General features: G+C 44.9%; 1 protein-coding gene across 4 annotated transcripts in view; it reads right to left on the reverse strand.

Annotated features, from left to right (window-relative positions):
• Positions 1-13,509, reverse strand: part of CPEB4 (cytoplasmic polyadenylation element binding protein 4) — a 53,125-nt gene extending 39,616 nt beyond the window's left edge. For 2 of the 4 annotated variants that reach the window (XM_072146162.1, XM_072146160.1), the window contains exons 1-2: positions 10,091-10,386; positions 8,703-10,000 (exon numbers count right to left, since the gene is read on the reverse strand). In XM_072146162.1, the coding sequence (XP_072002263.1) occupies positions 8,703-9,815 (1,113 nt within the window). In that variant the 5' untranslated portion in view covers positions 9,816-10,000; positions 10,091-10,386. Of the gene's footprint in view, positions 1-8,702; positions 10,001-10,090; positions 10,387-13,455 lie in introns of those variants that run through there. The other 2 variants (XM_072146164.1, XM_072146163.1) reach the window with 2 other exon arrangements.
• Positions 13,510-13,883: the final 374 nt, after the last annotated feature.

Raw genomic sequence — 13,883 nt, forward strand, 5'->3', positions numbered from 1 at the left:
ACAGACCCCTCCCTGACCTGTCGTAACCTGTTGTGGATGAGACACTGGATTCACTTTCAGTCTGCATAAGAAACTTTCACTGAAAGTCTACAATCCCAGCCATATATTTATCAGCATGCAAAAAATAGAAATTTAAAAATCCTCAAATTAATTTCACCAAATTATAAAAAAAGTGATATTTATAAAACACGTTCTACAACACATTACAATGCAGCCGTGTAGTGAGCCTAGTGATGTACGAGATCTTGGCAGAGAATGGAAAAGTCAATGAATAAATAAAAACAGAGGCAAGAAACCCTGATGAAGCGTCGTTAAGGGCGAGTGGGGCGCTATCCAGGAGCATAGTGGTGGCCATGCTCAGGAGGACCTCCCACCCATCACACCCTGACGTTCAGCCTCTGCTTTCCTTCTAAAAAGATAGCACCTAGTTTTTTTAAGCATTTACACTATTGCTTCTTCCTCTGCTTTGATATCAATCCCATGATGCTGGAGCGCAGCACTGCAAGGGCATCTAGAGTTATCTATAGATTTACCTACTGGGAGGACAGAAGAATTATCCTCCTTAAAAAGCCCAGAGACTACAATTACCCCAAAGATGTAGCCCTATTCATATTGGTCAGTAAGTTTTAATACAGCTTTAAACCATCTTGACCCCCCCCCCCCCCCCAATAATCATGTGCCTTCAGAAAATAACATCTTGGGCTACACAACAGTGTGCTCACACGGGCCAGAACTTAGCCATAGCATGCGTCTGGGAGATCTCTTCCCTCTCCATAGAAAGCTGAGCAGCCTTGGCCGTCCGTCTCAGTCATGGTCCAGTGAGACACACCGTGACTGCGTGTAATAGACCTCTATGGGGACCAGGATTTGGATACAAATTGTGCTGTCGGATCACTGTCACCAATTACGGTCGTGTGAATGAGGCCTTAGATCACTTAAAAGAACGTGCCAGGATCCATAGTAGTTTAGCCAATGGAAGAAAGAAAGGAAAAAAAAAAAAAAAAAAAAAAAAAAAGGTAACCGTCTCTTTAAACCAACAATGTATTATGCTCAGCAGGGGCTAATTCAGGGCACAATTTCTGTCAATCCTTCTGTTACTGGATTTTAAGTCTTCTTAGACTAAGCTTACATCTTATTTTTCTACACTATGGAGGTACACGTTGATAATATTGCCATTTTAATCCCTATGCATTCAGAATATTAAAAAATACACAAGCTGGGCTATATTTAAATGTGATTGGCCTTGTTCTCTCATGTTTTTGGTAATATGTGTGTAAGTGTGGTGGGGCAGGAGATTAGGTAATTTACCAATATATATCTATCTATTAATAGTTCTGTTCTGCTTTCTTGATATGCGAAGTGAAGATTTCTGTCTTTTACCTCATCAGTCAGACGTCCCTGACCATAAAATGGCTGCAGATGGAGGGTCATGTGATCTCTGTCCATGAACAATCACCCTGACAGGACCTTGATCTTCTATTCATGAATACTATCATAAGATCCTGGTAGGGTGATTGTTCAAGGACAGATAGCGATCACATCTGCAGCCACTTTATATTTGGGAATGTCTGGCTGATGATGTATAAGATAGGAGGCTTGACTTCACATATCAAGAAAGCAGCAGAACCATTAATAGATGTAAATTGGTAATTTCCTAATATCCTGTCCCCCCATACATTACAAAAACATGAAGTAAAGTGGCCAACCCCTTTAACTTAAAGGAAACCTACCACTTGTAGTGGCAGGTTTCCGATGGCAATACCGGGCACCAGCTCAGGGTGAGCTGGTGCCGGAGCTTATTTTTGTTAGTGTTTTAAACCGTGGTATCGCGGTTTAAAACACTTTTTAAACTGTATAGCTGGCGCAGGCAGGTACGCGCTCGGCGCTTACCATGCGCGCGGCTCTCATTCACTTCCTATGTAGCCGCGCGCACGGTAAGCGCCGAGCGCGTACCTGCCTGCGCCGGCTATACAGTTTAAAAAGTGTTTTAAACCGCGATACCGCGGTTTAAAACACTAACGAAAATAAGCGCCGGCACCAGCTCACCCTGAGCTGGTGCCCGGTATTTCCATCAGAAACCTGCCACTACAAGTGGTAGGTTTCCTTTAACTTTTCTTTCCTATGCAGAGGGATATTGGAATATGTATGTGATGAATGCTATGCACACTGCAGATTATTCCACGGTCACAGTAGTTATACAAGTCGTCTTCCTCAGAAATCCCTCCCAGATACTGGACTTGCTGACTAATCGCTATTTTCTGACAGCAAGCTTTCCTCCTCTAATACACAACTGCATTAACTTGTTTCTCGGCATGCATTAGTAATAGGAAGAGATACAAACGCAGTTTTATTACATAAACCTGGGAGTATCACATGTAGAAAGCCGAGAAGGAGATGGTGAATATCTCACTACACCTAAAGAAAGTACAGAAAGAAATCCAAATATCTCATCTACTACATGTTGGGCGGAACAAGATTATAACATCATTTCTTCCAATTGTCTCGAAGATGCCTCTTCTAGGGACACGTGGTAAAATTACCCTTTTCCACTCCAGCCAACAAATAAAAAACCCAACATTGGATTCTTACAAGTAACCAATGAAAGAATACAGTGTTTTACACCGGGTACTAGCATCCATAACCAGCAAGGTGACTCTTCATCATGCTGTCAATCTGATCAATAAAAAAAAAGGCAGGATTATGGGAAATGGAATATGCAAATACATTTTCCAGGATGAGATCCGGAAAGCTTTGCTTCATGGCTACCTTGTAAGGTAGTCCCCTTTGACTTCAGGTCATGCATGCTGTTAAGGGGGCTGCCTCACAAGGTTACTACGAGGTAATGTTTTTCTGAATAATGTAACTGGAATATTCTCCAGGATCCCCCAGGTGAGCATCAATGGCTTCACGTCTCCACATGCCTTTAATGGCAAAGTTACTTCCATAACATAAGAGACAGGATAGTAAGGAAATGTATCACCGCATTACACAGCTAAGGGCAGGTAACAGGGGACCCACCACCACCAACAGGTTAAAATGTGCGCAGAAAACTTCTTTTTGTCCTAAAACAAATTGGCTAAGAAACAGATGGTAGTTAGTGGCACCTCTCAAAGCCATTCCAATGGGGTGCCCCACATTTATTAAGGCTTTAGACCTTTTGTTTTTTTTTAGATTTTTGTGAGCAGTACGACAAAAGGGAGTAAATTTGCAAAAAATAAAAATAATAATTTGTGCTCCAAAATTACGCAAAAACGGTTTTCAGGTGTAAATAATATATGTTTCAAAGTACAACTTGACAGTCCTAGGCCTATTGCCCACTATCGTGTTTGATGTGTGCAACATCGTATACCTTCTCTAACATCCGGCTGACCGCTCTAGAAAGCATGTGATACGAGTGATGTGAGCTGCACGCCCTCTGCCTCACGGGCAATAGGCCTTAATCTACTCTAGATTTGTCGTCCAGCATTAGATACAATGGGACTGACTACCTCAATAAGACTGGAAATGCCAGCCGACCATGGTTGTGGAACCATTTTTGGAAGAAAACAGACATCTTTTTTAACCCCTGGACAGCACCTGCAGGCCTACTATGCCCAACAGAAACAATTCCCTCTATCACATGAACAACAGGCCCGTCAAGTGAGAGGCATTGGGCGACACAGAGGACAGGATAACACCAAAGGTAGTAATATAGCACATAGATTCAAAGAGGAGTTCATAAGAAACAGAGGACAGAAGTAATAGAGGAAAAAAAAAAAAAAGTCTACCTTTGTTCCATCCCTGGGTCCAGTTTGCAAATAATCTAACTTCCCCAAACTAGTCATGGCCAAACTTCCCGTTTTCTCATACCCAGAATTGTGGGCTCTCGCACCATGACTAAACAAAGTGCAGTAATAAGGTCACCTTACTGTGAGGACATTGTAGGCAGCACGTGTTTAGTCCTGAGCATGCTGGGATTGATGAAACGAGAAGTATACAACACCATCTCTGAGGACTCTGGCATTTGCTCCAGTTATGGCCTTTTAGGTTTTTCTTAAATTTTAGGGAAAAAAAAAAAAAAAAAAAAAAAAAATCTACTTCAAGCTGGGGTCCTGACCACTAATCAAATTCAAGATATGGTAGTCAGGGCCTGGGTTAGTGGGCAGCAAACTGGGTATTTGCCCTCTGCATGTGGACTTTGTGGGCAGAGGATGTATTGCTCATTTAATTTAATATCTATCAATTGATCTCTCCTCTACTGTATCTATAAATCTATATCTTTCATATTTAACTTCTATTATCAATCTACCCATCATCTGTCTATCTACTATAAAATTCTCCTTCACTCCCATATTACAGACTGTTATCATACTACTGCTTGTAACAGGGCTAAAGGCAGCCTCTTACTAAAATATTTATTCGGGGCCCCAATTTTGAATATTTCCCAGGGCCCCACGTTGTCCAAAACTGGCCCTGATTGTAGTTATAAACCCCCTGGCAGATCATGGTGGCATAGCTTTGATTTGGAAAGCTCTGTGCAGCGCTGCGTTATCTGTGTGCGCTATATAAATAAAGGAATTGTTATTTTTATTGGGCACCAACACAGCGCAGGCGTTGTGCGTGCCTTGTGAATGTGCTGACCGCACACGGGCGAGGGGGGCAATGTGTGCCTTTGTTTACGGCCTGTATGCATCCAGCCATGTGCATGAGGTCTCATTTATAGTATTCACATACCTGCCAGACTGGAGGAACCTGACTGGAGATTGACATACAATTATGGGACAGCCCAAAAAGGTAAAATATGATACATTTAGGTTATAGAGGAGATTTATCAGACACAGCTGAGAGCCTTTGGCAACCAGAGTTTATGTTGGCACAACTGTTTATAAGATTTAAGATGAGCTCTGATTGGTTTCCATGGGCAACTAGAATAGTTTTACCTCAGACACTTCTGTTAAATCTCCCCTACGTTCTTATCCAATTATCGCCCTCCGTTTTAAGGATGTACCAATAGAATTTCCAATGTGTCCTTACAATGAAGTGAAAAGGCACATCCGCGTTTCCCCTGTAATGTCACTGTCTTTATATGGCGACTGAGCATATGCTCAGAGGAGGCTAGAGGTGGATGCCATACAGTGGCATCCATCCCCCAGTGGCCTCCACACACGTCTGTGCATTCTGTGTTTCCTGGAGGTTCCAGCATAAAATCAGCAGACAGACAAAAGAGGATGTCTCCATTTTCCAGTATATGTCCATGCATATGTTCAGCGTAACTGTAGTGTTGCCAAGCAGCAATACGACTCCTCAGTCTCATCATTTGATCTACTGCCTTTCTTCCACAGTCGGCAAACAACTGATCTATATCCTACTATATAGAACATCAGCTGGAAAAGCAGTTTAAGTTGGTTATTATTATTTTATACACTAAAAACCACATGTACTTGGCCATGCTTGGCGTGGATGTTTATGGTGAAGTAGGACCATCTTTATTCCTTGAGCCCATATTTTAGCTGCCATGCCACATCTATAAGCTTTATTAGGACACAAAATAGCCAAGATCCAATAGCAGCTACTACTCTTATCATAGCAACAAAACTGAACTCAAACAAATTCCATTATAAATCAATGGTTCACCCAGCCAGATTATTATGACTGTGCTCTTGTTTGGGAGACCTCACTATGACTATAGAAATATTCCCCAAAACACTAACATGCTCAGGGATAAAAAGGGTTTTTAGCAATATCAGACAGCAATATATATTCCTGATTAATATCAGAACACGCCATGCGACTAACCCCCCCCCCCCCCCCCCCCCAAGCCGAATCGCAGCTAGGTCTTGTTGCTATGGATACTTTCTTTCCAGGGTAGCACGTCCCTAGCAACCAGTCTACAGGGTTAACCTTTACATTACCCATAAATTGAAAGGAAATCTACTACATGTTCCCTGAAAATAGATCCGTTCTTCCTAATGGCCTCGTTTTAGAGAAAATGTTCCTAGAAAACTGTAAATAAGCTTCAGGGGCTCTTGTCTACATCACAGAAGCCCCTTCTGGCTCCATCTTATATATTGCATAATTTTAAAAGACTTTTCCCCAATAGTAGGCCATTAGGATAAACTGATCAGCTTTGAGGGAACTTTGTGTACTACACTGCATCCACGTGGTAGATTTCCTTTAGGAGGTGGAGAGCCGCATTAGACACGTCATTCAATCACCAGCAATGGAATGGAGATCATCACGTGCAGTCGTTATCCCTATAAATCTAATATTAAATGGGTTTTCCCCAACAATCAAGTTATGCCCCATCCGCAGTATAGGCCCTAGTATCAGTGTTGAGACCCCAACAGATCACAAGAACAAGGGGTCTGACGAGGTCCCAGATTCCTCCGTTGTACTCCTTGTCGCTCTCGGAGATGAATGAAGCAGGCGGCCGCGGATGTCCGTTCTGCCCTATTCATCTCTATGGAGCCTACCCTGTGGCTAGGGCCTAACTTGATTGATGGGAAACCCCTTTAAGTAAGGGTAGTCTCTGTCTACAGCTCCTGTGTATTCTGCTGCAGCCACTCTTCTATCTTGACTGTGAAACGCAAAAAGTAGGGTGTAAGATTCTAGGAATACACACAATTTGTTTACCGTGGAAACACAGGTGGGGAACTTAGAGTCAAGATTTATTGAATTTCTTATATTTCGTTTTAGGGAGATTAGAAAAATTATATAATATGGATAAGGAAGTTTCTATAGCCGGGTAGTATAAATGCAGTAATAATGTAACCTGAATTTCCAGTCTATCCTGCAAAATAAGATAAAATGACCTATGAACTTGGACCTTGTATGAGCGCTGCAGTGGAGCAAGTGCGGAGATGTGAGCCGGTACCTTCTCACGTGCTGCATCTGTACTGCAGTGGAGGATCTATGCTAAGGGCAAGCAAGGAGCTTGTGCCTTACACCAGCTCAAATCCGGTCATCATTCACCGTTTACCAACATCCATAAAGGAAAGAGATGTGACAATAACAAGGACATAATATTAAATCATTATAATTAGATCACGTGTGATGACATCGGGATACGGAATGGCATTTAAAGCGCTGCATCACACGACAAAAAAATACATTCTTCACACCTTAAAATAAATGGTATCCTGGCGATCTAGTAGTATTAGTAACCCTTCACCTGCCAGGGCTGAAAGAACTCACTGCGGACATGGGGATTCTGAATATCACTTTCCCCACAGCAAGGAGGGGGGCCCATCATTTAGCCATAAATCCAGCTATTTGTATGTGACAGCCAAAATGATGGCGTGCTGTAAATGTGCTGACAGTATATAGCAGAGGTGTCATGGAAGTACCTGCAGTGAACAATGCATTGGAAGGGTTAGGCCTGCATAGGGTCTGTATCCCTGTGTACAAGCTATAAATCCATCACAGTGGACGGCACGAGGCTGGAGGAATGCACTGAGCGCTGTTTAGCACATTCTTCCAGCTTGCATACCATGGATATAAATAACCACCATCAGCATGGAGAGACGCATTATCAGCTGACCTGAAAAGCTGCAGCAGCAACGTCTGTTTTGGAAACAATAAAGGAGCGCTTGTCTATTTTTAAAGGAGCTCGGGCAATGGGCCGGTGCCAGGAGCTGATGTGATATCTGCAATGTACAGAGCCCCGACACCTTACAGCACCACTGCCGAGCGATGGACAAGGGCTGAAGCTCTGCTGCAATATTTCAAGGTCACCCATGACGCAAGTATTGATACTGGCACAGACATCTGACCCAAATGGAAATATGAGAAGCAGGGACTGACCACAGCTGTGTATGCCTGTGCGGGTCAGAACCATCAGAGCAGGGATTATTATAGCTGTGCATGTCTGTGTGGGTCAGAACCATCAGGGCAGGACTGACCACAGCTGCGTATGCTTGTGTGGGTCAGAACCATCAGAGCAGGGATTATTATAGCTGTGTATGTCTGTGTGGGTCCAAACCATCAGGGCAGGACTGACCAGAGCTGTGTACGCTATGCGGGTCAGAACCATCAGAGCTGTGTTTGCCTGTGCAAGTCAGAACCATCAGAGCAGGACTGATAAGAGCTGTGTATGCGCCTGTATGGGTCAGAACCATCAATACAGACCAGTAAAGGTTAGTATAGTGCACAGTCCTTCATGGCTCATCTACTATAACTAGTTTTCCTAGTGGAAATGTATTACTAGAACCAGGTGCTTAGCCAGCAAAGATGGTGGCATCTGTGACATTTTTTAGTGTCACACGTAACCTCATTTGGTGTCATCTAGAAATACAATGGTACAATGTACACACACAAGCCGTCACCTCCCATGACACGTCTAATTTAGAAAATACTTGTATTCCTCAATAAATGACAATTCTGGAGGATATTTTCTTACACATCTGTATTGTGCCATTCCTACATTATTCCTCCTAATTTGACAGCTGGGCGTCAATGATTGGGGGTGTGTCCCTCTACTCTGTCCAATAAAACTGAGGACACACCCCTCAACCCCAATCTGTCCATTTAATAATTTTTAGCAGGAATAACAGGAGCACCACAAAATGTTAGTATTTTCTACGACAGATATGTCAATAGAGGCACGAGATAAAGAGGCAAGTACAAAACATCCCCAAACATTTCCTTTTTTTTTTCCCTTCCAATTTGAGATTCCCATCATTTCCAGACACACACAAAGACATAAAACATATACAAATTCTCACCGCAAAAGGAAAGATGTTGTCGGCTCTGTTCAGACTGTCTTCCATCCAAGATTTTTGTGCAAAGGCAGAGTTGGGCCTGGCGTACTTCTGCAACTGGATGTGGTTATTCCCAAAATTCTTCTTTAAGGGGGAGATTGAATTCAAGGGTGTTATTCCTCCATTGAGTCCTCGGCGGTGGTCCCTACCTTGGGAGCCACCCCATCCTCCATATCCACTACCACCAGGGCTCCATGAAGAAGAGGGTGTAGGTGATGGGCTTTGGTAGCTGCTCCATGGAGAGGGCGGTTTGTTGAGATTATTGGCCAAATGGGGTAGTTGGTTAAAAGCAGCATTCCTGTGCGGGAACGGGGGTGGATGTGGACTGGCAGGAGACCTCCTTTGCTGTTGATGTTGGTTATGGTGGTGCTGAAAATGTGGGTGATGGGGGTGATGTTGAGACATGGGTCCAATCTGTGGAGAAAAGCTCCCTCCGAAGCTAGGGCTCACGTGGTGAGGGAAATTTTGGAACAGCAAAGCACCATTATTTGCTGAAGCGGCCGTGACCCCTCCCTGGTGAAAGAAACTTGCATCCTCGTTGATGATAGTGTTTGAAGAAGGGGCAATAGCAGCCGACCAATTGCTGAAGCCGGTCAGGGGGGACGCAGAGGAGGTCAGGGTCTGGTTTGAAGACCCCAGCCCCGATGCCTCTTGGTAATCAAACCCTGTCAAGACGGGAGACTCTATTCTTATTTTCTCCTTGCCGTTTTCCGAAGAGCTGTCTCCTTGACTTTCCTCGGCTTTCACCTTCTCGGGATCGGGAAGGATTCCCGCTTCCTGGCTTTGGCTGGGGGAAAGCTGCTGTTTTTCTAAAGACTCTTGCTGTTCCTGTTGAGATTTGGATTTGTCGGATCCCAGAATCTCATCCTGGATGTTGTGGGCAGCGGGGGCAGGGAAGAGCCATGCGGAGCCGGCACTGCTGCCATTGGCGGCGCTGTTATTTATGAAGGTGGCCGGGCTCGGGGTGGCGTTCTGGTGATGGTGAGGAGGCTGCAGATGCGGGTGAAATCTGACTGGAAAAGCCGACTTGTTCCCAGTGTTATTCTGCACCAGCACTCCGAACCCGTAATCCCCCATTTATTACTAATTTTAAAGGGCAACAAAAAATAGGAGAGCGGGTGTCTTCCAAATTGTGCTTAGTGCATACAGATGTGATGAGGGAGGGTGGGATCTACCTTGCGGCTCTTTGGTGTAGTGTAGCAGATCACTAATAGGTGCGGGGCCTCGGGGCGCTGCTCGGCTCTCCTCCTCCTGTCAGCACCCTGCCCAGCAGCCAGAGAAAGACACAGAGTCAGATGATCATCCACATCATCCACTCTCCCTCACACACACACACGACGGCACATAGTTACCTCATGAAGCCAGCACGTCACTGACAGCAGCGGAGCCTCTGTGACATTACAGCATATGCTCGGCTCCCCCGCCCCGGTGACAGCGCACTGGCCGGATAATGGTGCTCACCGAAGAACGGGCTCTCTGTGTCGGTCTCGGGGAGCGGGGGGAGGGGGGATTATGTGCGTCTCTCGTCAGGCTCTGTCCGTCTCCGCTGCTCCTCCCCGTCCTTCTAGTCAGGACCGAGCACACAGAGAAATGACAACCAGCTGGAGCAAGAGGCGCTTCCGGTTCGCGTACTCGGGAGACATAGATCCGCCCCCCGGCTTAGCACAGCCAATAGCAGACCGAAAGCAGATGGCGGTGGGCGGGGTCGCAGCTCTGTAGGATCGGCAACTTGTCTCCAGTTGCCGCACAAACCACGCCCTAGAAGGTCAGATGAGGAAGGAGACTGCGACGACGCCGTGGTCACGTGGTGCCGCACTCCTCCCATGAAGGTCACTCGTCATAACCCCGCCCATTAAGGTCAGAGCTGGAGGGATGTGTACAGTGCGTCTAATGAGGTCAGCCAGAGGAGGTTTGGGTGTTGTCTGCTGCTGCTGCTATTTACACATAGCACTGGCTGGAGCGCAGCTCTCATACATACATAGGCCCAGGAGTCTTATCTGCATGTTGTACAAGTATGACCTGTGCATTATGGCCATAGCAGCTGACCAATTACTGGGGAGGTCAGGGTCTGGTATGCTAATGAGGCGGTGCACAAAGGTCATGTCCTTGGCACCCTCTGCACCCTGGACCACTGCCCTCTGGCAGAGCTGTGTCTGCTGGAGCAATTCTTCTAAAGGAGAGAGTGTACCACAGGGGGCGCATTTATTAGGGCTCCTGTGCCAGTTTCCTGTCGTACTAGCCCTGAAATAGCCGCGGCTAAGAATTGCGCTTATTTCCTTCTCCTGCCATCTCCTTGCCAGTCTGCAGTGAAGGGGCGCAGCTGGCGGCTCAGTGGGCGCTCTGTGCCTGAGCACTGCTTATGGCAGACTATGGCACAGGTCAGACCTGTTGTACAAATTCCCCCAGAGCCTCCTGAAAAAGTCATAAGGGGTCAACATCATACATTGGCGCACTTGTGCGTTTGGTACTAGAATGCAAATCTATAGGGACTGTGCTGCCATATACGGGGTGTGATTTCACACACAGTGGGGGACATTTATCAAAAACGGTGCAAACTTCAGAGGTAGTGTGTCTGATTCATAAATTGTGGCGTACGTTCTTCATGAATCTGGCACTGCTTCGGGAGAGTGCACCAACTTTTTCTTGATGCACCTTTTAACATGGAGCTTGCAACACAATCCTGTCGTGTCGCACGGTCTGACTGTGCACTTGAACGTCCCTTTATGTGCAGAAGTGTGTTTCATGTCGGACACAGTGCAGCTACGACACAAATGTGTCACAGACACTTTATAAATAGTCAGACAGCCAACACTATAATAATTGTAGGCCAGGGTTTGTTAGAAAAACGCCCCTATGGTTATTTAAGCCAAAGCCAGAATCAGATTGATAGGAAATGTGGATGAAGGATTTATACTTCCTCTTCCTGGTGGATCAACTTCTGGGTTTATCTCACAAACTGAACAACTTAAACTTATAGTTTTGTTCCATAGAATTTTTTTTTTTTTTTACCTAAAAATGTGACCTATGATTTTTGTAGGCCTAAAGGTGGATGCCTTAAGAAACCCAACTCAGGAAAAAATACAACAATCCTGAATGCATAGGGTAGAAGGTATCCTTGTATTTGAGTCAGCTTACAAATGTCCAATTGCTGATTCGCGCAAAAAAAATGTAACTTTCATTTGGAACTTTTAACCAAAAAGTCTCAAATCCAATGTAGACATTAACACCTCACAAAGAAAACATAGGAGAGTCAATGCTCAGAGAGCGGTGTGGGAACCAGCCTTAGGTACTTGTGAACTCCAGCATCCTGACCAGGCAACAAAATTATTAAAAGTCCACTTTTTATTAAAAAGGAAAAATGTAAACATATACCGGATGTCACAATTTTTTGCCTGTTCTGGATGCTGGAGTTCCTCTCCTGAAATTCTCATTAACACCTCACATGCCACTTTTATCTAAGGCTACATTCACACAATGTATGCCCGCCGTACCGTAGTACGGTGGGCATACATCGGCACCGGGGAGAAGAAGAGGGGACGAGCATCGCTCACCCTCGCCCCTCTCCATAGTTATATATGGCGCACGGCGCCGTATTCCGGAGAAAGGTAGGACATGTCCCATCTTTCTCACGGCTACGGACGGTACGTGCTGCACCGTACCGCTCTTGTAGGGCGCCGTGCGCTCATTGCCATGTATGGAGGACATATATTCCTGGGGAATTCTTTAATTATAATTGTATATGCCACGGAAATAAAAAGTTATGTTCATTACCCCGGGGCGCCCAGGCGCCTGAGTGCCTCTTATTTTAATGTATGCACTCCCTACCTAAACGCCCCCCCCCCCCCCTCCCGCATTGCCACTGGGGAAGTGCATAAATTAAAATAGGAGGCTCTCTGAGGTGCTTGGGTGGCGTAGCCTGAGTGCCCTAAAGTAATAAGCTGATGGTAGATGTCCTTTAATGATGGACCCCCCTGCCCCAAAAATGCTGTACTAGGCCCCACAACTGTAATGTTTCTTTTCAAGTACTAGTCACTTTGAATGGGAAAGAGAGCTTATAAACAACCTTAATTTACACTGTGCTTTTATAGTAAACAGTAATTTGTAAAGTAAACAGTAAATGCCCAATAAAATAATCTGTAAGAGTCAAAAATCATTTCAATACAATCAGTCTGAAACTAAAGTTTCACCTAGAACTTACAGATTTGTTTGTAACCAGGTTTTGATAAGATATTGACATTTGTGTTTTGTTGAGGTGACTGATTTTGTAAGAGACAGGTAACAAGGCAGTGCTACCATATTGTTGCACTCCCAAAGCTAAAGACAAAAACGTCTCTTTGTTCTTGACAGTTTCTCAACAGAAACCAGTCCAAAAAGGCGACTGCACCTGTTGCTATTTAAAAAAAAAAAAAAAAAAAATTCCTACCAAAGCAGAAGAGAAATATGTCAATACTGTACATTTGTTACTAAATGTACTAAGGTCTGATTTGTAAATCTATTTAAAAGGGCATCTTAGAATGGTGTAGGGGTTCAGCTCAAACGTGGGGGTCAGCAATGACAAAGCTCTCATGGACAGCAGGATTCCCATTTATTCCACAAAACATCAAATAAAATCCTTGCCTGTCCCGCACTAACTATACACTTGGCGGCCCTCACTAGCCACAGGAGGGCTTCTCCCTGCCAGCATGAAAAATACTTTCAGTAACCATGTGTCACTCACGTGTAGCTCTCACGCAGTCCAGCGCCTGTGTCTCCAGGTAGAGAGCCCGTTCTGACTGCTCCACACCCTTCTTTAAGGGATTGCACACCTGGTGCATTGTTAGACCCATTAGAATCTGGAAGCTTTGGTCTGGAGCGGTGATTGCAATTCTGTCTCCACTCCAGCAATTGGACTCCTGTACCAGGTCTTCCCAGAGACCAACACATGGAAAACAGCTTCCAGTCTGACCTAATTCACATTGTGGTTGCAGTAATTCACATAAACACTCCAATCCAATTCAATAGTGACCTTGTTAATGGTTTTGACCATGCAAAAGCTGCAGACAATGTGTAACCATACCTATGTGTGTGTTGTTAGCAGCAGGACTGTGAAGAACGCATATATATATTCGAGGATTGTAGCTGCACCTGAGCACTGTGGCGCACCGG

The sequence above is a fragment of the Engystomops pustulosus genome, chromosome 4 (genome assembly GCF_040894005.1).
Source record: "Engystomops pustulosus chromosome 4, aEngPut4.maternal, whole genome shotgun sequence".
Taxonomy (NCBI): domain Eukaryota; kingdom Metazoa; phylum Chordata; class Amphibia; order Anura; family Leptodactylidae; genus Engystomops; species Engystomops pustulosus.